General features: G+C 43.9%; 1 protein-coding gene across 5 annotated transcripts in view; it reads left to right on the forward strand.

Moving 5' to 3' along the window:
• The window catches only part of flrt2 (fibronectin leucine rich transmembrane protein 2), a 173,941-nt gene extending 153,756 nt beyond the window's left edge, over nt 1-20,185 (forward strand). For 2 of the 5 annotated variants that reach the window (XM_039782463.1, XM_039782462.1), the window contains one exon: nt 17,184-20,185. In XM_039782463.1, the coding sequence (XP_039638397.1) occupies nt 17,629-19,611 (1,983 nt within the window). In that variant the 5' untranslated portion in view covers nt 17,184-17,628 and the 3' untranslated portion in view covers nt 19,612-20,185. Of the gene's footprint in view, nt 1-13,961; nt 14,607-15,608; nt 15,811-16,486; nt 16,507-17,183 lie in introns of those variants that run through there. The other 3 variants (XM_039782461.1, XM_039782464.1, XM_039782465.1) reach the window with 3 other exon arrangements.
• Nucleotides 20,186-22,813: the final 2,628 nt, after the last annotated feature.

Raw genomic sequence — 22,813 nt, forward strand, 5'->3', positions numbered from 1 at the left:
CATTTTATACAGCATATTCTAAATAAACATTTCATATTAAAAATGTGTATATGTCCAACAGGGCTGGGTAACGTTAAAACAATTTTTGATACTGGTACCGATACCGTTTCCTGAACAATACTTTATTTTTATGAAAATCCATTTGGTAACACTTTACTTGAAGGTATCTACATAAGAGTGACATGACACTGTCATGAACACATGACTCTAACCCTAACTTGTCATGACAAAAACCGAATGACACTTACTAAAAGAAGCGTTATGTCATCAACGTTTATGACTTGTTTATGATGTTTATGACACGTTCACGACAGTGCCATGTCACTCTTATGTAGATACCTTCAAGTAAAGTGTAACCCACTGATGAGATTTACTCCTTAGGTATTGAAATTTGGTGTTGACTGACAAGGCATTTTTCGATACTCGATTCCATGGAGGCAATTCGGTCGGTGCCTAAAAGTATCGAAGGTCTGTACCTTTTATTGTAAAAGCATCTATGTAATTGTGTTTAGGCAATCCTGATTAAAAAAAAAAACATGGGCTTTAGTAAAATAGCCTAGAGCAGTGTATCTCTACCTTTCTTTTTGTTTGTGAACTCCAAATACAAAGCAGTGGCTCCTTGCAACCATGGAGTGTATGCCAATGAGATGTCAAGACTTATCCGACCTGAAGGGGTAAAACTAGTAAAAAAGAAAGGGGGAAAAAAGGAACGATTGCAGAAAACTCTTTCTTTCATATATCCTTCCCCTTTAGTCCCCTCTCAGTGGGGTCCCGACCCTCAGATTGGGAACCTCTGGACTAAAGCTTATTCAGAAGTAAATGTTGCCCAGTTAGCAGAATAATATGCTGTTTGAGACAACCACAATGCTGAAGACTGTCCTAACCTTGATGTATAAATAGGGCTGGGCGATATGGCTGAAAACTGTATCACGATATAAGTGTTTCATATCGGTCGATATCGATAATTATTGATATTTTTTATGACCTATTTAAAATAAGGACCAGGAGAAAAATATATTAAATTTAAACATTTTTATTTTAAACTTAACCTTCCTCTGATTATAATCCCCTCAGTTATAAAAGCAGAAATGTCAACACAACCATGGAAATCACTCAAATAATTAAAATGTAAACGTCTGTAAAAAAACGTTTTAAAAAAATGTATAAAGTCTAAAATCACAGTGAAGAAAGAATAAGTAAGAACTGCTTAATAAGGTGTAATAAAATGGTGCAAAGTGTTAAATATAAACATAGAGAAACCTGAAACCTGAGAAGAACTATTTTCTGCAGGTTTAGTGCTAGGTTGGTAACCTGGCTTCTGGACAGTGCTCAGCACGTCTGCCTCCGTTATTTTGCAATAATACTCTCCATGGGGGGCTTGTAGCGTTTAGTAAGGCGCTGATGCAGAGTACCTCTCCATGGCGATCTGCTACTTGTGCGGTGTAGTAGCTGCAGATGTTGGACGTTGCTGACGAATACGGCTGTGCTCCAAAGTGTGAGCGCGGCTAAGGTGGTAAAACAAGTTTGCGGTAGTGTTGGTGGGGACGACGGTCAGACTTATAAAATCCCCAAAACTGCCATACTGACTTTTCCTGTTTTATCAACAATTTCCTCGCTCGCTGCGGCACTCACTTTCCACTTATCGCTCCACGCCGCCGGTTCTGTTATTGTAGAATCCAACACGAGACAGCAATGTGGCGCAACCAAACATGATACTGTTACATGATTGGCTGTTAGAGTGTCACTCCCTACGTTGCTAGGTTACCAGAGAGTGAGTGCCTTTGTTCATGCAACCAAACTTGCTTTGCAACTTCTGGTTTCTTCCGAAGAAGAAAAAACGCATTTTCTATTGATATTGATTACGTGTCTATCGCGATACATATCGTTATCGTTTTATCGCCCAGCCCTACGTATAAATGTCTGAGGTGCTGTGATAACTGTAGATATTATTTTTTATTGTCGAAGCCCAAATTATGTTATCGATATTAACGTATTCTTTTAAAGAAGACAGAAAAATGGGAAGAGAGCGAGGGGATGACATGCAGCAAAGGGCCCGCGGGACTCGGACTCGAACCCGGGCCGAGCTTTAGAACATTGGGGCGCAGGCTCAACCAGGTGAGCTGCCCTTGTAGCCGAGCTGCACCAATCACATCGGTGTATCTGATATAGGCGGGCCATATGCGAGCTAAACAGATGACGACAGCGTTGCGACGTCGAAGTCATTAGTAAACATTGCAAGATGGCTACGGATGAACACCGGTTGTTTGAAACGGCTTTGGTCGCTACAGTGAACGAGTTACACTTGGCTTTTTATCTAAAAGAGGAACAGAAGACGGCGCTCCAATCGTTCCTTTGCAAGAAGGACGTTTTTGCTGTTTTGCCGACCGTATATGGCGAGAGTTTAATCTACCAGTTAGCTCCGCTGGTACCTAAGCATATGGGGCTACTTCATCACGTGTATTGTTGTGATTGGTCGTAGTGTTATCCAATTGCGTGCAGTGAGATTTTCAAATGCATGCTGGGTGCCACCCTTCGAGTTGGGCCATTTTCATTACTCATTGCCAGACCCTTAATCTTTCGGATTTGGGTCTGGATTTCCAGGCTACATGAATATATTGATATTGAGAGTAAAACTCAACAAACTGGTGGAGTTGTGTCCATTGTTCTTGATAGGTGGAGTATAGTCACTCACTTTTGAGACTGAGATTGAGGCAGTAGTTGGATCAGCTGGTATATCATACGCCCCTTTTGACTGATAGAACATCTGGTCCAGTGGTGGAATGTAACTTAGTACATTAACTCAAGAACTGTACTTAAGTACAAATTTGAGCTACTTTACTTGAGTCTTTCTTTTCATGCCACTTTCTACTTCTCCTCCACTACATTAATCTCACAGTTTTAGTTACTTTCGAAATTAGGATTTTTGCACACAAAACACATATTATGTTTTATTATAAATTAAACCAACCAACAATATACAGGTCCAGCTGAAACGATTAGGCGATTAAACAACAACAACAAATTTTCAATGCAGGACTTTTACTTGTAACATTAGTACACGAGTATTTTAACAATGTGGTATTAGTACTTTTACTTAAGTAAAGGATCTGAATACTTCTTCCACCACAGGTCTGGTCCTTCCAGTAGTCATCAGGAATCCACCATGATGAGCCCTGAATCAGGGTCTGATATAGGTTTGAACAATCCCTGCTTTAGTGACTCATGGGCCGACAGTATTTGTACAGTTTCGCCTGGGAGGCAGGAGCGGCCCTGAGCCCCCTTCCACCCACCCAGAAGACTTCCTCTTTGCTCAAGTCAGAAGGGAAATTTAGCCCAGATGTTACTTCAAACAAAAGAAAAGCTGCAGGGATTGGAGGTGGGATCAGACCCATCTTTTGCGTGACCCCGAGACCTGCTCCTTCCTGGCATCTGTCTATTTTTCTCCTCTTCTATTCTTTCTCTGACGCTCTCTTGTAAGTTGCCGTCTCACGGGCCCTTTTACTTTTACTCCTAAACGGCACGGCTGTTTTTAACAACTCAGTGCTGTGTCATTCTTACTCTGGATGTGTAGTTTCCCAACATCATGTATGAAATGATAAGAAACAATGTGTAGCAGCATATTTTTACCAAATAAGGTAAAATACAAGGTTTGTAAAGATCTCAGAACACACACACACACACACACACACATTTAAGTGAGGATTTAGCTGAGAAATCTTTAGCTATAAAACATCAGTGGTAAAGGTTTTGGAACTAACTCACACAGCACAATGAAAAAAAAACCCCAAGGGCTTCTTTCTAGGGAGGCACATCTTTGCATTTTTTTGTTACAAAAATGAATCTTGAGGACCATCTTTCCTCATGTGAACAAGCAGGCATGTCATGACATTGTTTTCTCAACACTCTTTTTCTCCACTTCATTAACCCATATAGGTACACAGCACAATGATCTATTCCTGAGAAACTGTCTGAAGTCAGCCCGGGGGGAAATGGAGGAAATTACCTAAATGGAAGTACAAATGTTGATTGAAAGTCTAAATGACAGCGCTCGAGCACAGCCCCGGTCCGTGGCTCTAATGCCTTATCCCTACATTTGAGTCAAAGCAAACATGTATACCTGGCAATCTTTGAACAAGGAACCAAGAGTCTGCAGCCATGCTAGCATCTCTGTGAGGCTGCACTTGGTAGATGCCTAATGTAGTTAGCGAACAACAACACGGGCAAATTGCGTCACGTCAACACACAGACAGTTGAACACAGTTGACAGCTAAACCCTGCTACAACGCGACGTAATGAATGAATATAAGGCCAAACGCAGCAATAATCTACTTTATACTTTATTATACATGAAGACAGGACTAACTCTGTAAGTAGTGACATGTACCCAAACCCTGTCTTTTGACCTAACCTTAACACTTCATAGCTAGCTGTAAGTGTCGACGCTTGTGCAGTATACCGGTTTTGTTCAGTGACTTGTTCGGTAAATACATTCTAACCTCTATCATTGCACCTCTTCAACGCATTCTCATCAACGGGTTCATTTGACATCGTACGAATGTGTTTCTTTATTTTCATGACTATTTACATTGTAGATTCTCACTGAAGGCATCAAAACTATGAATGAACACATATGGAATTATGTACTTAACAAAAAGTGTGAAATAACTGAAAACATGTCTTATATTTTAGATTCTTCAAAGTAGCCACCCTTTGCTTTTTTTGATAACTCTGCAAACCCTTGGTGTTCTCTCAATGAGCTTCATGAGGTAGTCACCTGAAATGGTTTTCACTTCACAGGTGTGCTTTGTCAGGGTTAATTAGTGGAATTTTTTCCTTTATTAATAAAAAAGCAAAGGGTGGCTACTTTGAAGAATCTAAAATATAAGACATGTTTTCAGTTATTTCACACTTTTTTGTTAAGTACATAATTCCATATGTCTTCATTCATAGTTTTGATGCCTTCAGTGAGAATCTACAATGTAAATAGTCATGAAAATAAAAAGGAAACGCATTGAATGAGAAGGTGTGTCCAAACTTTTGGCCTGTACTGTATGTAAGACACAAAATGGGGCTTCACTTGACCATGATATACTGCTATGCATGCACTGAACTTGACAAACTGGAGATAAATAAGACCTTCCAAATCCACATTTATTTTAATAGCAGAGAGCAGCACATGACAGAACAAAATGGCCTCCACTTATCTTAACAATTACACGTTGCTAAGCAGTTGTCTGAGGTATTAAATCAATGATGACATGTCAGAAACAGCAGTAATCCACAATCCTCTCCTCCTCTCCTCTTTTGAGCGATTTTTAAACCTCAGCACCCATTTTTTCCTTCTGTCTCTGTCCCCCCACTCTACCTTCCCCTCTCCCTCTTTCCCCCCTTCTCCTCTCCTCTCCTCTCACTCTGCTTCTTTCTCCCCCATCCCTCCCTCAGCAGAACTACAGGGGCTTGCTTGTTGTCAAGTCAGTGTTTTTACAGCCTGGCATTAGCACAGGGCAGCATTCAGTCAGGACACTGCATTCACTTTGCCTCCCCTATAATTCACATGCTCATGTGAGCGCGTGCTGCCTTCGCTGCCACTCATGAAACGACGCTGATTGAGCATCGCCGGCCTTTTGACAGCCCGACAGACCGTTTCACTTCTTCTAAAAGCAATTTTAATGCTCACAAATAAATCTCGTATACATTTTTAATGCACATAGAACACCCCTTGTGACATTAGGAAGGCTCGGAGGGAGCGGTGCTGTGTTGACATTTCTCACATGAAAGGCAGTCGATTTGTTTGACTTTAATAAGGAAGGACGGTGATGTTGGTTAATCAGCGGTGGAAGAAGTATTCAGATTCTTTACTTAAGTAAAAGTATCAATACCACACTAAAAAAATTTTTACTTAAATGAAAGTGCGTAAGTATCATCAGGAAAATGTACTTAAAGTGTTAAAAGTAAAAGCACTCAATGCAGAAAAATCCTCACATTTTAGGAACTGGAAAGGATCCAAACAGTTCTGTCAATCAACTATGTGTTTTATCTGCCAATCATTTCAGCTGGACTTGTAGGCCATTGTATTGTAGCGAGAAGTACAATATTTCTCTCTGAAATGTGGTGGAGTAGAAGGAGAAATTAGCATTAAAAGAAAAGTCTCAAGTAAAGTACAAGTACCTCAAATTTGTACTTAAGTACAGTGCTTGAGTAAATGTACTTAGTTACATTCCACCACTGTGATCAAACTGTGATAATCAAACTGTATTTGGTAACACTTTACTTGAAGGTATCGACATAATCGTGACATGACACTGCCATAACTATGACATGACACTGTCATAAACGTGTCATAAATGTTATAAACTAGTCATAAACGTTTATGACTTCTGTCATTAAGTCATCATTCGGGTTTTGTCATGACAAGTTGACATTGTTTGGGTTGTCTTGACATTAATCAAAGTGACATTACCAGAAGTTGTCTTGGTCATGACAAGTTGACATTACATTTGTTTGGGATGTCTTTGTAATGACAACTTGACATTAACCAGGATGACGTTACCAGAGGATGTCTTTGTCATGACAACTTGACATTATGTCATCTTGTTTAATGTCAAGTTGTCTTAATAAGGACACTCCAAAGAACTTTTATGTCAAGTTGTCATGACAAAGACATCTTCTGGTAATGTCATCCTGGTTAATGTCAAATTGTCATTACAAAGACATCCCAAACTAATTCAATGTCAACTTGTCATGACCAAGACAACTTCTGGTAGTGTCACTTTGATTAATGTCAACTTGTTATAATCAAGGCAACCCAAACAATGTCAACTTGTCATGACAAAAACCGAATGACACTTAATGACAGAAGTCATAAACGTTTATGACATGTTTATAACATTTATGACACGTTTATGACAGTGTCATGTCATAGTTATGACAGTGTCATGTCACGATTATGTCGATACTTTCATGTAAAGTGTTACCCTTTAGGTATTTTCAAAAAGAATATACCTGCACATCCATAAACATCCACAAACCATAGGCCAACCAAATCAACCAAATGCTGAGATGAAAAGTGTGTGTGGGAATTTTCTCTCCTTTTGAAATTGGTCTTCGGGGGAATTCATTCCCTGCTTTACAAAGGAGACAAAGCAAGTGGTGTGTGTGTGTGTGTGTGTGTGTGTGTGTGTGTGTGTGTGTGTGTTGCTTTAGTCTAATTCTGCCAACAAATTAGAGATGTCCTCTTACAAAATGTTGTATTTGTTGTTTGTGTACTGCATTTTTCCCCGCATCTGTCAATATCAATATCTTTGCACAGAAACAGAGCAATAAAAAAAAAAATACTTGAAGTGGAAGCAAAAACGAGTTTTAGTCTAGAGAGACTCAGGAGTTGGTGCACTCCTCTGACTCCCTCGTCTCCTCTCAGCACACTCCTCGAGTCATATATACGTACGGTATGGTGTTGGCTCACTAGTTTCCTTGGCTGTGAAAATGCGCCACTCTCTTCTGGGAGCCATGCTGGGACATTAGTTGCCTGTAGATTGATAATCGACGGGGGTAAACATAATTACATCGCCTTAGAAATTAATGAACGCATTGATCGCGCGTTCTAAACGTTATCAGCATATTTTTCTTTAAGCCACTGGAATCTCCAGGGGGAGGTCCTCCTTATATCACGGCTTCAATATATTGCAATATATAGTTCTTTCAAAGATCCATGCCAATACTTGTGGGGAGGTTTTTTTTTTTAAACAAACTGATGTTGTTGGCACCTTTGAAGTGCCTTTCAGTGTCCATATGTAAATTCATGCAGGGAGAAATGTGATAAGCTAATGATGTCTCTGGGGGAATGGAATGAATATTACCAAGGGATCAACATATCTGCATATCTGTGTGGACTTTATCCCCCAACCCCCTTTTCCACCCTCCTTTAACACAGTTTGGGGCCCAAACAGGAGCAGATGGACAGAGCAGGCTTTGATGTGCTTGGGGGGTCATATGTATCTGCACTTTTATCAAGGTACACAAGCGTGCAGAGTAAATACGCCACACCAAAACTCTGGGAAGGTCTCTGGGCAAGGCAGAGAAAGGGAAATTCCACTTTGAGATTCCAGAGAGGGTGTAGACTAAAATATGTCTGCAATACAGAACTTGAAGCCACAGTAGTTCACTTTTATAAAAAAAAATAAGCTTTTGCTTTTGCCGACACTGTGATTATATCCTGACAGTAGCACATGAGGCAGATCATCTGTGAAAAAGACACGTTCCTCTGCCTCCTCCGGGTGCTCCTAATGCCATTTGCAAGATCCCACCTCGCCAGAAAGTAAACAACCAATCAGAGCCGAGGGGTCTGTAACGCAGTGCCAAAGACTTACAGATTTAAACTGTAAAACTATAGGCCGCGCTGATCAAACACGAATCACGATTTTGTAACTGCATTGCCTATTTCTCGCCTCAAATGTTTTCAGTGTACTGTTTAGCAGAAGAATGCATGAATGTATCCTAAAAACTTAGCTGAAGAATGCATGAATGTATCCTAAAAACTTAGCTGAAGAATGCATGAATGTATCCTAAAAACCTGGATGCAGCGTTCGAGGCGGAGCCCTGTTCGTTCCTATGAGAATTTCTCAGTGACGCATGAAGCCAAAAGCGTTAAACTTCTGAGTATAAAATAACAAGGCTTGCTCGGCGCTGCTTTGGCACTGTGTGAGGCCCATAGAGCAGGCGCACTAGAGGCCTACGCCCGCTACTTCCGGTTGAGCACTCCACCTACTTGAATGGGGATTGAACGATTTTTATCTTGGAGCTCCTCTAGACTTTCCAAATGTTATTGGACCGAATCGATCAACGTTATCAGACCAAGTTCTAAAAGTGAAACAAGTCATTTCGCACGGGTTGTGATGCCCAAAAACATGTAGCCACTGATTTACAGATGTCTCTTTCGCCATGTAAGTCTATGGGTAAAAAGTCTTTTTGGGCCCCATGGCATCCCGTGACGGACACAGAGGGTGTAATTTCACTGCTTGGCCGCTAAATCAAATTGGCTTCAAAGCCAGGCACAGTTTTTGGGGGCCAGGTAAAATGGGGTGGCAGGGGAACATATTTTTTTCACAGATTATCTGTCTCATCTACTAATGTCAGGATATAGTGACATGTTATTAGATTTTTTTTTTTTTTTTTTTTACAGTTTCTTTATTGTTTTTTTGCACTCACAGGTTGTACATTACAATTTTTGTTCTACCCCGACCCAACCCACACCAAAGTTTCTCTCTCAATATCTGTTACACTATAAGAACTAAAAAACAAAAAGCAAATTATATGACAGTATCAGCAAATATGACAATTCTTTTTTTCTATGATAAAAGTTACCAACTGTAGCTTTAAATATATCCAGTATATCCTTACCAAACTTAAGTCAGGAAAAAAAAAATCACCATATAGATGTTTCACTTTTTTAGCTTAAATTCAGTCAACCTTCATTCAAAAATTTCAATTCAATTTTATTTATAGTATCAAATCATAACAGAGTTATCTCGAGACACTTTACAGATAGAGTAGGTCTAGACCACACTCTATAAATTCCAAAACCCCAACAATTACAGTAATTCCCTCAAGAGCAAGTAAAGTAAAGCAAAATGTAAAGTTATTTTTTTGATCTAATGTAATCAGACTATTTTACATCTAACTCCTGCTCAGTTATTTTGCATTGAAAACAGTGAACAAAATCATATTTACATGCCAGATAATAGCTTGACCCTATTTGCCTATACAGGCCCTTCTATCGCCTCTTTAAGTGTCTGTCATTTTATCCCCATTTGCATGCCAGAAAGAGACATTCCATAATGCTGCACCGACCAGGAAAAGAGTGCACTACTGCAAAACATGTCCATCAAGGAGAAAATAAAAATAGGCTGCTTCCGCTAAATTCACTCAATCAATAATTCATGAAGACAGCACAGAAGCTTGATTTATGAAGGAATTAAATGTTGCGGACTGGGCCTCGCAGTGGCCGTCCATCTCGGGGGGACGTGGCAGCCAAAATGAAACATGAAAGGCAAACACTGGGAACGACCCCGTCATCTCGCGGGGGGAGCGGACGTATCAGAAGACTTTCAACGGCACGCGCTCCGGCCCGCCTGATTGGACAAAACGACATCGGTGATTTTTGAGCGCGAGCCACATCATTTGTTTCGGGGAAAGTTTTCACGAGTTATCTGCGTGGAAGCGGGTCACCAGGAGTCAACGAGCTACATTAATACCATTTGGCAACGGAAAGCGCAGATCAAAACTTGCACCTGCATGACCCGTGGGGATCATGTGACTGCTGTGTGCCTTTCTGACCCGGGGCTTTAGCTATAAACATGGGAAACACAGAACATGACAGCTTTAGTATTTCTTTTTGTCAGGGCAAACTGAAATTTGAGTCCTCCTCTCTTCTGTAATTAATTTGCATGCCCTTTCCTGCGTAAGGGAATATACATCTATATGATACTGTGGCTGTTGTACATCTTTTTCTATCTCAAGAGGATCAAACAGTTTAGGACATATTTGTGGAAATGTTAAAGCTTCAAGCCTCTGGGTGGCATTTGATAGCCAGCATTGCTAGGAGACCACATCATGCTCACATATGGTTGATACTGAGCTGTCTGACCCTACGTAACATTCAGCATTTGGGAGGAACTATTGTCCAGTTTGTATAGAGAGCCGAAGTCACGCCCCTTCCGGTGGACCTCATGGGACCTTAACTCGGGAAAAAATATGAACGGTAGTGAACGGGGAGAGGCAAATAATTTTTTGATCCCGTTTGAATTGAGCCATGGATTATAAATATGATGGTGGTCAATTTGAAAGATAATTTTTCAACCGAAGAAAGTCTCAGTTAGCCGTAGGTTTGTCATAGTACAACTTAGTTTAGTGTGAAACCACTGAGTGAACTACAATCGTCTCGCACAATCTACCTCACCTAGCTTGATGCTCAACTTGCTCGCTAGCTAGCTAGCTTAGCTCTGTTAAACACAACACATGTAACGTTATCGTACCTGATGGGTTTTATCCGGTGAAGTGTTTTCAGCAGATAAGCAAAAGAACGAGCGAGATCCTCTGCTCATTAGAGTAACGTTACATCCCCGGTACGATACACACAGACATCGTAGCTTCAGCGAGACGTCATCCATGAAGTTTGTAGTCTTTCTAATTACGTATTTTCACAGTCTTATACTTCAACAGTTTAACAATAAACTGAGACTTTCTTCGGTTGAAAAATAATGTTTTAAACTGGCGAACATCATATTTGTAATCCATGGCTCAATTCAAACGGGATCAAAAAATTATTATTATGTCTCCATTGACTCTCGTTCATATTTTTTTCGAATTAATGTCCCATGGACCGGAAGTAGAAGGGCGTGACTTCGGCTCTCTATTTCACTCGGAAAGTAGAAACTATCTAGCTTATGGAAGCTATTAGTCTGGCTTTAGTAATGTTAGCCGCACGGCCACAGTTGGTAGGCCTACCACAAATTCACATCCCATCACTACAATAAGTAAAATAACTAAACGAAAACGTGTATTCTTTTTGGTTAAAAGTACAAGGGGTGTAACTTTACATCGATCTGAATTCCTATATTGTGGCCGGGTTGGCTCAGCGGGTAGAGCAGGTGCACATATACTGAGAGGTTTATTCCTCGATGCAGAGGTCTAGGGTTCGAATCCGACCTGTGATGATTTCCTGCATGTCTTCCCCCTTTCTCACCTAGCTGTCCTGTCAAAAATGAAAGGAAAAGCCCAAAAAATAATCGTAATCGATAAATTGAATCAATGATCAACAGTCCAATGTCGTTGATGCAAACGATATACTAAAAATAATACGTTGCTTTTTCATTTAAATGTCTGAAGGAGCTCAGTGATAAAATGGCCAAATCCGTTTTTTAGTTGTGTTTGTGAGTTGATAGAAATGGAACTGGGCATGTGATATGGTCTCCTATCCAATCTAAATTGTATGGATATCAGCAAATACCACATCATTCTCCAAAGAATCCATATAATATGGTATAGTGATAAGACTTGTGGCTTACACCCCTAGTAAGTACACAAGTCAAAAACCAACACCAAAGACATAGCCATGGTCGTTTCTGAGCAAAGGTCAATTTTAAAGTAGGACTACTTTTACCGAACAGCAGCAACTGTGGTCTCAATTGCAGGACAACGGTGTTGCACAAGTGAAAAACGAGTCTTAAAGTCCACAAATTGATTTTCATAATATCAGTTATGCAGCAATATCTGTCCTAAGTTTGCTAACATAGCCACCCTAAGCTAACGGTCAAACCTCAGTCTGTAGTAAATTGGGCAAAAGCGTGTTTTATATGCTAAAGAGTTCAAGCTTTAATTTGTAAGTGTGTAGGGTTAGGCTAGGCTCAGTGGTGTAGTCTACGTGATACGCAGTATCCACTAACAAAGCTCCAGGATTGTCATATACCCACTTAAAAATGCCCAATGACACATACAAATACTTATATATAATATAATACATTTTGAATCGTCATCTGTGTTTTTCTTCTTCACATAGGCTAAATAAAGGTATTTTCACTGTAAGTTGGTGCATAAAAGTGTATATACAATACAGGAAATTATGTCATTGATGCCCCCCCATGCAGTTTCTCGCATATATATATATATACTACAGTATACCCACTACAATACATTAGACTACACCACTGACTAGGCTACAGTCTAACTTTAATGTCAGTTCAACTTGGAAAGGGTTAGGGTTAGAAAGTTAAAAAGTGTGTGTGTGTGTGTGTGTGTGTGTGTGTGTGTGTGTGTGTGTGTGTGTGTGTGTGTGTGTGTGTGTGTGTGTGTGTGCGCGCGTGTAACTAACTTTAACTGTCAGTTAATGTCAGTTCAACTTGAAAAGTTAAAAAGCGTGTGTGTGTGTGTGTGTGCGTGCGCGCGCGTGTGTGTTAGATTTGATGTGAAAAGGAACGAGCAGTCTAAAGAAACAGTGTGAGTAGGCCTGCAACGAGATGCAAACGTGTCTGTTTGCGCGCGCGCGCGCGGCTGTACGCGCGCACGAGCGCCCTGAAGAGTGTGGGCAGGCCAGGAGGAGGGCACTGCTGAATCAGTACCAGCGCGGGGAAGCACTGTTGTCAGACGAAATGACTTTGGCTGTGTCTAAACGCTTCAAATCACCGGGAGAAAGTAGGGGAAGTAAAGATGAGGCTGTGCTTTTCACTCGGTGCTAATTATCCCGCTGTAATTAACTTTAAAAAAAAAAAGAGAAAAGAACTGGGGGTTAGTGGTCCTTAAAACGACATCTTACAGCAGGCCCTGAAATATTCCATCAGAAACTATAGATAATACAGTCCTCCGGGTACACTTTGCGACCCCGGTTATATAGTCTCACTGTAAATAAGTGGGAGAATTTAAGGACTCTGTCCTGTAGTGTTTTTTATTTTTTTATTGAGAGTGTGACTTGGAGGCGTATTCGTGGATTTTGTGATCTTCAGCGTTATGACGAGCCTATCTTTGATAGCTTGGAGCTATTAGTCACATCGGTGAAAACATATAGTTTGGATCTGCTGTACGGTCCATATTCTAAATGTCATCCCGAATTGAATCTGAATAGACTGGTATAGGCCAGCGTGTGTTTCCCTCTACATGTCTCTCCAACTATATGTCCTGGGTTGTCGAGAAAACACCCGCTGTACCTTTTTGGCGAGCCTTTGGCCATCACAACAACCTAAAAATGCTAATGAAAGCTCAGGTGTACGGGGCAGGCGAATAGCATACGTAGGGATGGAGTGTGTTTTTGTGAGAGACAAACTATTTTCTGCAGTGTGAGGGCAGCAGCAGGGAGGATCTGTGGCTTAAAGCCATCGCGGAGCTGCTGGAGGAGATGCATTCTTTATTCTGAGGAGGAGGGACAGGAGGGGAGGGAGAGAGAGAGAGAGAGAGAGAGAGAGAGAGAGAGGGGTGAGCAGAGCACACACGTCGCACTATCAACTGAATCCATCTAAGAAAACAACTCGCAGGGAGTTCGGCTCCGAGCTGCGTACTGTAGATACTAAAAGGCAAGTTTGGAGCTCTCTGTCCCTCTCTCTCCCCCACTCAAACAGCGCACCGGACGGACGCAGCTGGCGGCCATGGCCCGGGGCGGACACTTCGGCGAGTGCGTCCTCACCGTTCGGCCAGACCGTGGAAGGGGAGAGGTGGGCGCTGCGATCACCCTGCGGCCGCTCTCTTCGAGTTAAAAAAGAAAAGAAAAAAAAAGCCGACGAGCTGCGTTGTGAAGCGCCCGCGGGAGCTGGGAAACAACCCACACCCCCTTCCACAAAAAAAGAAAAAAAAAAACAAGAAAAATAAGTGCGGACAGCGGTGCGGACGGACGCTCAAGCCACTAAACCGAGCCGATGGGGGCGACCCGTGCAGGCAAATATGCTGTTCCGTAGCCTCACCGGGCTCACGCTGCTCATCGGAACCGACTCGCACCGGCGTTACCGAACGGAGCTTTACGCACGGGCACACAGCAGGACCGCCGCATGAAGGACAGAGGCTCGGAGAAAAAGGGGGAAAAGTTGAACGCGGTAGAAGGTTGTGTAATGGATAAAGGCTCGCCAAAGGTACAGTGGATCCATGTTTCTCAATAAAACATCGGGACATAGTTGGAGAGAAATGTAGAGGGGAAACACACGCTATATCAATCTTTTTTTTCACATTCAATTCTGAATTGACATTTAAAATACGGATCGTGTGTATATATATATATATATATATATATATATATATATATATATATATATATATATATCTCAGATCCAAACATATGTTTTCACCGATGTAACTTAGGCTACAGCTCCAAGCGTCCTGCTATCAAAGACAAGTCATACGCTGACATGAATCCACCAATTCCCGGTGACTTTTTTTCTTCTTCTTTTTTTTCTAATTAATTAAAATAGTTGGCCAATTTATTTGTAGGTTAATTACATGTTCCATATGAGTTAAAGACCGCTGCACTACAAAGCGCATCGCTCCACATTTTTCACCCGGGAGAAAACCTGACTTTATTTTATTTTATATATTTTTCTAAAGGCTTCTTTCACTCTCAATGCACTGCACGGTTTTTAATCCCCCCCCCCCCTCCTTTGAAATAATTCACTCAAATGAACAGCGCTCACTGGTCAGGCTTTGAAGTACACCTGATCCGCCTCTTATCGCCTCTTAAATACCCGATCCCTTTTAAACTTTTAATTGCGTTTTCTGTCGCTAAATCCTAGTTCTAATCCGATTGGTCCTGGCCACATATCACAGCGTTCATCCGGCGGGGGGACGGGGGGAACTGTGCTCCCTCGCCTGGAAATGAAATCAAAATGAAAGAAAAGAAAGGGGGGGGGAGTCTATCACTGTCCCCCTTTTTTTTTAATCTGTCCATGTCCATGGCTGATCAGGTTTGGTGTTGTCAAGTGAAGACCTAACTCCATGTTGTGTGTCTTTTTTTTTTTTTTTCTTGAGCTCATTATTTGGTTTCTTGGTGACATTTTATGCATGCAGCCATAATAATCTTGATGCTGCTGCCTTCTGCTGTCGATTCTGCTGCTGTGGCAGCACGTTTTTATCACCTCATGTGGTTGCTTAAACCCCCCCGAAGCTTATTTGATTAAATTTAGCTCTTTCAATTTAGAAAAGTAGATCACAGATGTGTGTCAAAGGATTGTCTCTCTCCATCTCGGCCACAAGGAGCCCGTTGCAGGCTCCATGTCGTCAACAAACAAACAAACAGCACGGGGGAATGTACAGTAAAGAAGCAGGGCGACAAAGGCACATAAGGTGGATTTCCTTTACTTACTCATTTTTATTTGACATTGTGCTAAATATAGTTCCCTGTCACGGCTGCTAGACGTAACGTGAAAATCAACAAAAAGAAACTGAAGAATGCTGGTTATTTTGTGAATGATGTGGCTAACTGGCTACTCCTGCTCCCTGAACGCTCCTGGCCGTTCCCTGTGCTTAACATTCAGCCCCGTCGTTCCCATTATTGTGTCATCCAACACTGACTAAGGGTGGAGCTTCAGTTAAGCTGAAAGCCACCGATGACAGGCAGTAGCTTTCAATCATGTGTGTGTGTGTGTGTGTGGGGGGGCTAGAGTGAGGGGAAAGAAAAAAAATCTTTGATGGATCATAAAACTTGGAATAATGGATCTGGGGGTCTACTGTAATCCAATGGCCTTGGTGCTTTACTGCAAGCCTCCCCATGCTGAAAAAAATAGCCCACATCGATCATTTATTGCAGGTGAAGGGACTAAATTATTTTCCAATCCCATTTGATTTGACAGCTCGTGTGTGTCACTCTAGCGAGAGGAGGAGCCGACACGCAGGGTCTCTCGATTGCTTCTCCTCTGTTTCGTAATTCCACTCTCCTCCTCTCGGCCTCAGATCTTCAGGTTTGGCGATGGTGTGTTCAGGCCTACGCGTAATAACGAGCTTCTCCTCAGGCCACCGGCAAGACAAACGCCTCTGTTTACTGTAAGCACTTGTGTGTTTACTCCTGGGCCCTCTGCCCGCAATGTCTGCTCAAGCAGACGGGGGTGGGGTGGGGACGGGACGTCACTTGTCTTGCGTTCCGTCTTTTTTTTTCTTCCAAGAAATGTTTTGTGCATCCATGTTGGCACACAAAGAGGTGATGTCTTCATTGGGCCTTATCTCTTTATTTTTGGCATGTTTTCCATTAAGCAGCGTTGATGTTGCTCAGAACCGTGGTGAATTTGTGTGAGTGTGTGTGTGTGTGTGTGTGTGTGTGTGTGTGTGTGTGTGTGTGTCACTGCAGTGCTCTATTCCCTCCTTTGATAGAGCGGAAGGGATAAAAGCCTTCTTTATGTCTGTGAAACCGGATGTGCAAGAGCTGTTCTGAATATTTATCAGATGGCTTGACTTTTTGTAATAGACAGTGCATAAATTTGACATCGGCAGTGAACGGTATGTTTTGTGACTGTCTTTTTGTTTGGGGAGGGAAAGAGAGTGGTAGAGGGACGGAAAGACAGTTGGTATGTGTGTGTGTGTGTGTGTGTGTGTGTGCATGTTTGTATGTCAAATACGGAGTCATAGAGGGCAGCAGGAAGAAGAAGAGAGTCCTCTTTTTCTTTTTCCGAGAAACAGGCCACCCCTAAATATACTAATCCAGCATTTCTTTTGTTTTCCCGCAGGTCTCTGGATCCAAATGTCACCCCCCTTGGACTCTGCCCTGGTCGGGGACCAGCAGTGTGTGACGGACAGGCGAGTGGAGCCTTGCGGTGGCTCTCTACTGCGTGGCTTCAAATTGGCCCTGGCTGAGCTCCGCATGGAGCAGCGAGTGAAGAGTCCCGCCACGGTCTGAGGTCTCAGCATGGATGGAGTCAGTCCGAGGACCGGCCACCACTAATGAGACCATCGCTCTTCCACTGAGGACCAGCATTTACAGGATTACTCCCACGGTTTCCTTCTCCTTTCTCAGCTAACTACATCATTACCGAAACTCTCCTAGTTGGACTTTTCGTGGGTCGGCCTTTTTTGGTGGATATATTACGTCTTTGCCTTTCTGCCCCCTTTTTTTTTTTTTTGTGATTTATTTTTTTATTGTCGGTTTCCCTTTTCCTGTTTTGTTTTTCCACTATGGAGTTTCTGGCTGGACCTTGGAATAAAGATTGGGCTTCATTCTTGCAATTTTGGTTGACTGTTATCCTAAGCCTCCAAATGCAATTCAGCCCGGGTGCCTCTTGCCCGGACGAGTGTCGCTGCGACAAACCGTTTGTGTACTGCAACGAGCGCAGCCTGACATCAGTGCCTCTGGGGATACAGGAGGGCTTCAAGGTCCTCTTCCTGCATAACAACCAGATAAACAACGCGGGCTTCCCCGTGGAGCTTCACAACGTGGCCACAGTGGAGACCGTGTATCTCTACGGGAACCAGTTGGACGAGTTCCCCATCAATCTGCCCAAAAACACCAGGGTCCTGCATCTCCAGGAGAACAACATCCAAACCATCTCCAAGGCGGCCCTGGCCCAGCTGACTCAGCTGGAGGAGCTGCACCTCGACGACAACTCCATCTCCACCGTGGGGGTGGAAGAAGGCGCCTTTAGGGAGGCGGTAAGCCTCAAACTCCTCTTCCTCACCAAGAACCACTTAAGCAGCGTTCCCATCGGCCTCCCCGAGGACCTGAAAGAGCTGCGGTTGGACGAGAACCGCATCGCTCACATCGCAGAGGAGGCCTTTCAGAACGTGACCCGCCTGCAGCGCCTCCTGCTGGACGGGAACCTGCTCACGGACGAGGGCATCGCGCCGGGGACCTTCCAGGAACTGGCGACCCTCCGCGAGCTGGCCCTGGCCCGCAACTCCCTCACCTTCCCCCCTCCCCTCCTGCCCAGCCAGTCGCTCGTCAGGCTGAGCCTGCAGGAGAACCAGATCGACCAGATTCCCGTGGCGGCCTTCGCCGACCTCAACCGGCTGGAAAAACTGGACGTCTCCAGCAACCAGCTCCAGACTCTGACGCAGGGCGTGTTCGACGGCCTGTCGAGCCTCAAGCACCTCATGGTGCGCAACAACCCCTGGCGCTGCGACTGCGCCGTGAAGTGGGTGGTGGTGTGGCTCAAGTCCTTGCCCGCCTCCGTCAACGCGCGAGGGTTCGTGTGCCTGAGCCCGGACGCGGTGCGCGGCATGGCGATCCGAGAGCTCACGCTGGATATCATAGAGTGCCCGGTCGACGCCGACCAGCCGCCCTGGCCCACCCTCCGCTCCACGCCCCCTCCCCCGCCCACAACCACCGCCATCGCCACCACGATCTCCTCCACCCCCATCGCCACATCCATCCCGTACTTCTTTGACTCCCCCTCCCCTCCCTTACCCCCGATCCATAACAACCCCCCTGGGCCCCTGCCTCCTTACGAGGACCCCCTTCAGATCTCCTTCCACGTGGTCAACTCCACCAGCATCGAGGTGAGCTGGGCTTCCTATTTCACCGTCACGGCCTACAAGGTCACTTGGGTCAAAAGGGGCCAAAGCCAAATAAACGAAGGGATGCGGGAGAGGACGGTGAGCGGGGACCGGCGGCACACTAGCCTAACCAACCTGGAGCCCCGATCTGTGTACCGGATCTGCGTGCACGTGCTGGACACCCTCAACTCCTACAGGCCCGGAGAGGATACCATATGCTCCGAGGCCAGGACCAAAGCCGTTGTGTCTACCAAGGCCCCCGGTGAGCAAGCGCCACGGGAGAGCATCAACTCCACGCTGCTCATGGCCGCGATCATAGGCGGGGCGGTGCTCATCATCCTGCTGACGCTGCTCAGCCTGTTCTGCTGGCACATGCACAGGAAGAGCCGGTCGTCTTCGACCAAGTGGAAATACAACCGGGGCAGGAGAAAAGACGACTACGGCGAGGCCGGAACCAAGAAGGATAACTCCATTCTGGAGATGACCGAGACCAGTTTCCAGATAGTGGCGCTGAACAATGAGCAGCTGCTCAAGGGAGATTTCCGCATTCAGCCCATCTACACGCCCAACGGGGGCATCGGATTTAGAGACTGTCACCTCAGTAACAACAGCATAGCCTACTGCAAGAGCAGCAACGTGCCCAGTACAGAGTTCTGCCACACGTGATGCCGCGGCAGACAGTACAGCCGCGTTCACACGCAAATACACACACACACACACACACACACACACCAGAAACGCTTCAAACGTGCATAAACAATACACACACACACACCGTTTGTGAAGACAACATAGAAATTCTAGTGAAATATAACTGTACTTATATATATTTCCAAGTTCTGTCTACGATGTAATTTATACTGTGGATAATAATGTGGGATTCTCTGCTATCTTTTGTATTCTTAGGAAAAGAGATACAAGTGTTTTTTTTTTTGTTGTTTTTTTTTCTTTTTCTTTCTTTTTTTATAACCAGCAGGGTTTTGAACGTTGTTTTAATGGTCAGTACTGTACATGAACACGGATTTGTACAATCACGGCACCCTGGGTGTAGCTTCTGACAGATGCTGTCAGCCTCGGAAACGTTGGGGGCGCTTAGAGGGCTGGGATCTTTTGCTAACCACAGAAGCCAAAATATGGCCTTTTTTTTTTTTTTTTGCTCTTTGAAACACTGCAAACCCTCCCCGGTACAACAGAACAGAACGGTAGTAAAGACAACACAGCACTGGGGGGGGGGGGAATCCAAACACTGCTGATTAGAGCGCTGTGGAAATATACTGGTGGTATGTATGTAAAAAAAATACAAAAAAAAAAAAGAACTGAAGTGCACTTTCTTATTAATGGAAGCGAGGCAGGAAATGAGCAGAGGTGGTGATCACATGGACGGAAGGGATTGTGGGTGTCGGGAGAATGTCATCCATCGGTGCTGCTGGAAAGCCTGGGCTGAGATTTTCCCAAAAGTGCCTGTACGCTAAAAGCATCTTTGTTCGACTTGTTTACAGTGGAGCAAAGGTGGGCTTAGTCAATAGACACTTTTTTTTTGGAAAACTCTGAAAAAAAAGGATGTGTCATTGTCATCACATTTGTCATTGGTGTGTGTGTGTGTGTGTGTGTTTTTTTTTAGTGAGGAGGTGTAATTATTAACATGGGTTTTAAAAAGGGAACAAAGGATTATTGTCCCTGAGGTGAGGTGCATGGCTGTGCTGAGACTCGCAGATCCTTTTGAAGAAATTTCCTAATTTGTTCTGCCCCCCTCCCCCCCCCACTCCCTCCCTCCTCCATGCCTGTTTTGGCATGTGAGGCCACAAGAGGGCAGTTTCCCTCAGCGTCGTGTGTGGGACAGAGGCAGAGGAACAGAGGGCAAGGCAGACAGAGAGAAGGGGGGGGGGGAGAAAAGAAGAAGCTGCGTAGATCACTTTACCTCCACCATTCCCCCCCCCTGGAGTCCATTACCCAGATGGCATTACTCATGCTCAAACAGCATTGTTTGGAGTATTATTGCTCATCGAGCTACTTAATGATGTGGAATCATTTCAAACTAACAGTGTTTCCCGTGTTTGGTGGCTAAATGATATGGATTTTCACAACCGTGGTCTATCATGTAGTGTTTCCTGCGTGCGTGCGTGCGTGCGTGCGTGCGTGCGTGTGTGCGTGCGTGTGGAGATGAGAAAGCACACACACACGAATGATAATTATACACCCACTTATTTCAACCTTGTCCCAGCGTTCATTAGGCTTTTTGATAAATTAGGAAATTACAACAATGGGATCGCGCTCCGCCCATCATTCTCACAACGCTGAGCGCCTGTGACTGAGCAGCTCATCTAGCGTCTCATCCGTCACCCCTTTTGTGTACATTTAGGAAACTTGTCTACTTCATTTATGCTCGGCTCGCCTGAACAATGCACCTGCTCGCTGCACACCATTAATCCCTGCGATGATGATGATGATGATGATGACGACGACGCTCGACCCTATCTACCCTCATTTTCTGTCTTTCTCTCCCTGTCTGTCCCCGCACCTTTGATCCCTGCATGGGCTCCATTAAAAACCACTTTTCCCTTGGGCTCGCAGGCTGGTCGGTGGCAGCTCTTTGCGTGCGAGGTGCCAGCGAGAGGTCTTCATTATGCACTTCTTAAGAAGAAGACTATTTGATTTGACAAGATTTTATTTTGAGGGGCCAAGCTTAAAGGTTTCCCACCGTCGAACCCCCTTTCCCCCTTCCCCTCTTCCCCTCTCCCCCACCCCTCTCCTCATAATCCTCGACCAAAAAAGGGAGAAAAGTATGTAGACCTTATTTTCACTTGGCTGCATAGAGCTCACGCTGGGAGAGCGAGTGTGTTAACTCTTTGTGAGGCGAACGGATTCAGCTGCTCGGACACAAATCGGAACAAACCGGCACAAACCGGGCCAGACATTGGAAGTGAAACGGCTTTTAAAGGGCTTGAAATCGAGTTATTCCAGAGCGTCGTGATTATCTCTGAGAGGATTTACCTCCGCCGTCGGGAATATCTAAAGGAATAAATAAAAAAAGGAATAAATAAAGCAGCTGCACTAACTGTAATTCCAGCAATAGCTCCGCTCATTAACCCCTGGACTTTAATTTAAAGGTGCTGCGCGGACTTCCACATGTCCCCATGCAGTGTTGAAAATCGGTTCAACCCAGACAACATTCTAAACATGGACAAACTCAATGACTGAATGAAATCTGTCTTAACGGCTCATTTGGTGTGACATTATGTCTTAAAATCTTGTTTTCAATAAGACAACTGACAGGTTTTGGACCTATTTGTCAGATATTCCTTCATTGGAAGCAAATGGGTTGAAAATACAAAATCTCTTTGATTAAGAAAACCTTTCAAGCAATAGTTCAGTTCTGGGAAAATACTCTCATTCGCATTCTTGCCGTAAGTTATACTGTATGAGCAGATTGATACCACTATGATGTCTGTACGCTAAGTATGAAGCTACTGCTAATAAGCTGGTTAGGTTAGCTTAGCATTAAGACAGGAAGAAAGGGAAATACAGGTAAGGACATCTGCTGTAAAACCACAACATGTCACTTTGACTTTCAAGCTGTTTGTACGGGGTAAACAAACAAGATGTGATGTGTTAATGAGTGAGCTTTCGAGGTGCTGGTAGGTTATTTTTTGGTACCTTTGGACAGGGCCAGGTTAGCTGTTCCCCCCCCCCCTTGTCCCAAGTCTTTATGCTAAGCTAAGCTAGCTGGCTGCTGCGTGTAGCTTTATATTTACTGTACATACAGTACATGGACGGTATCAATCTTCTGTGTGTCATACTATTCCTTTATAGGTGCTGTAGGTAGGATTGGGAAGATCCAGGACTTAGCCAAAAATTGGAACATCGACAG

Source organism: Perca fluviatilis, chromosome 18, assembly GCF_010015445.1.
Source record: "Perca fluviatilis chromosome 18, GENO_Pfluv_1.0, whole genome shotgun sequence".
In the NCBI taxonomy this organism is placed as follows: domain Eukaryota; kingdom Metazoa; phylum Chordata; class Actinopteri; order Perciformes; family Percidae; genus Perca; species Perca fluviatilis.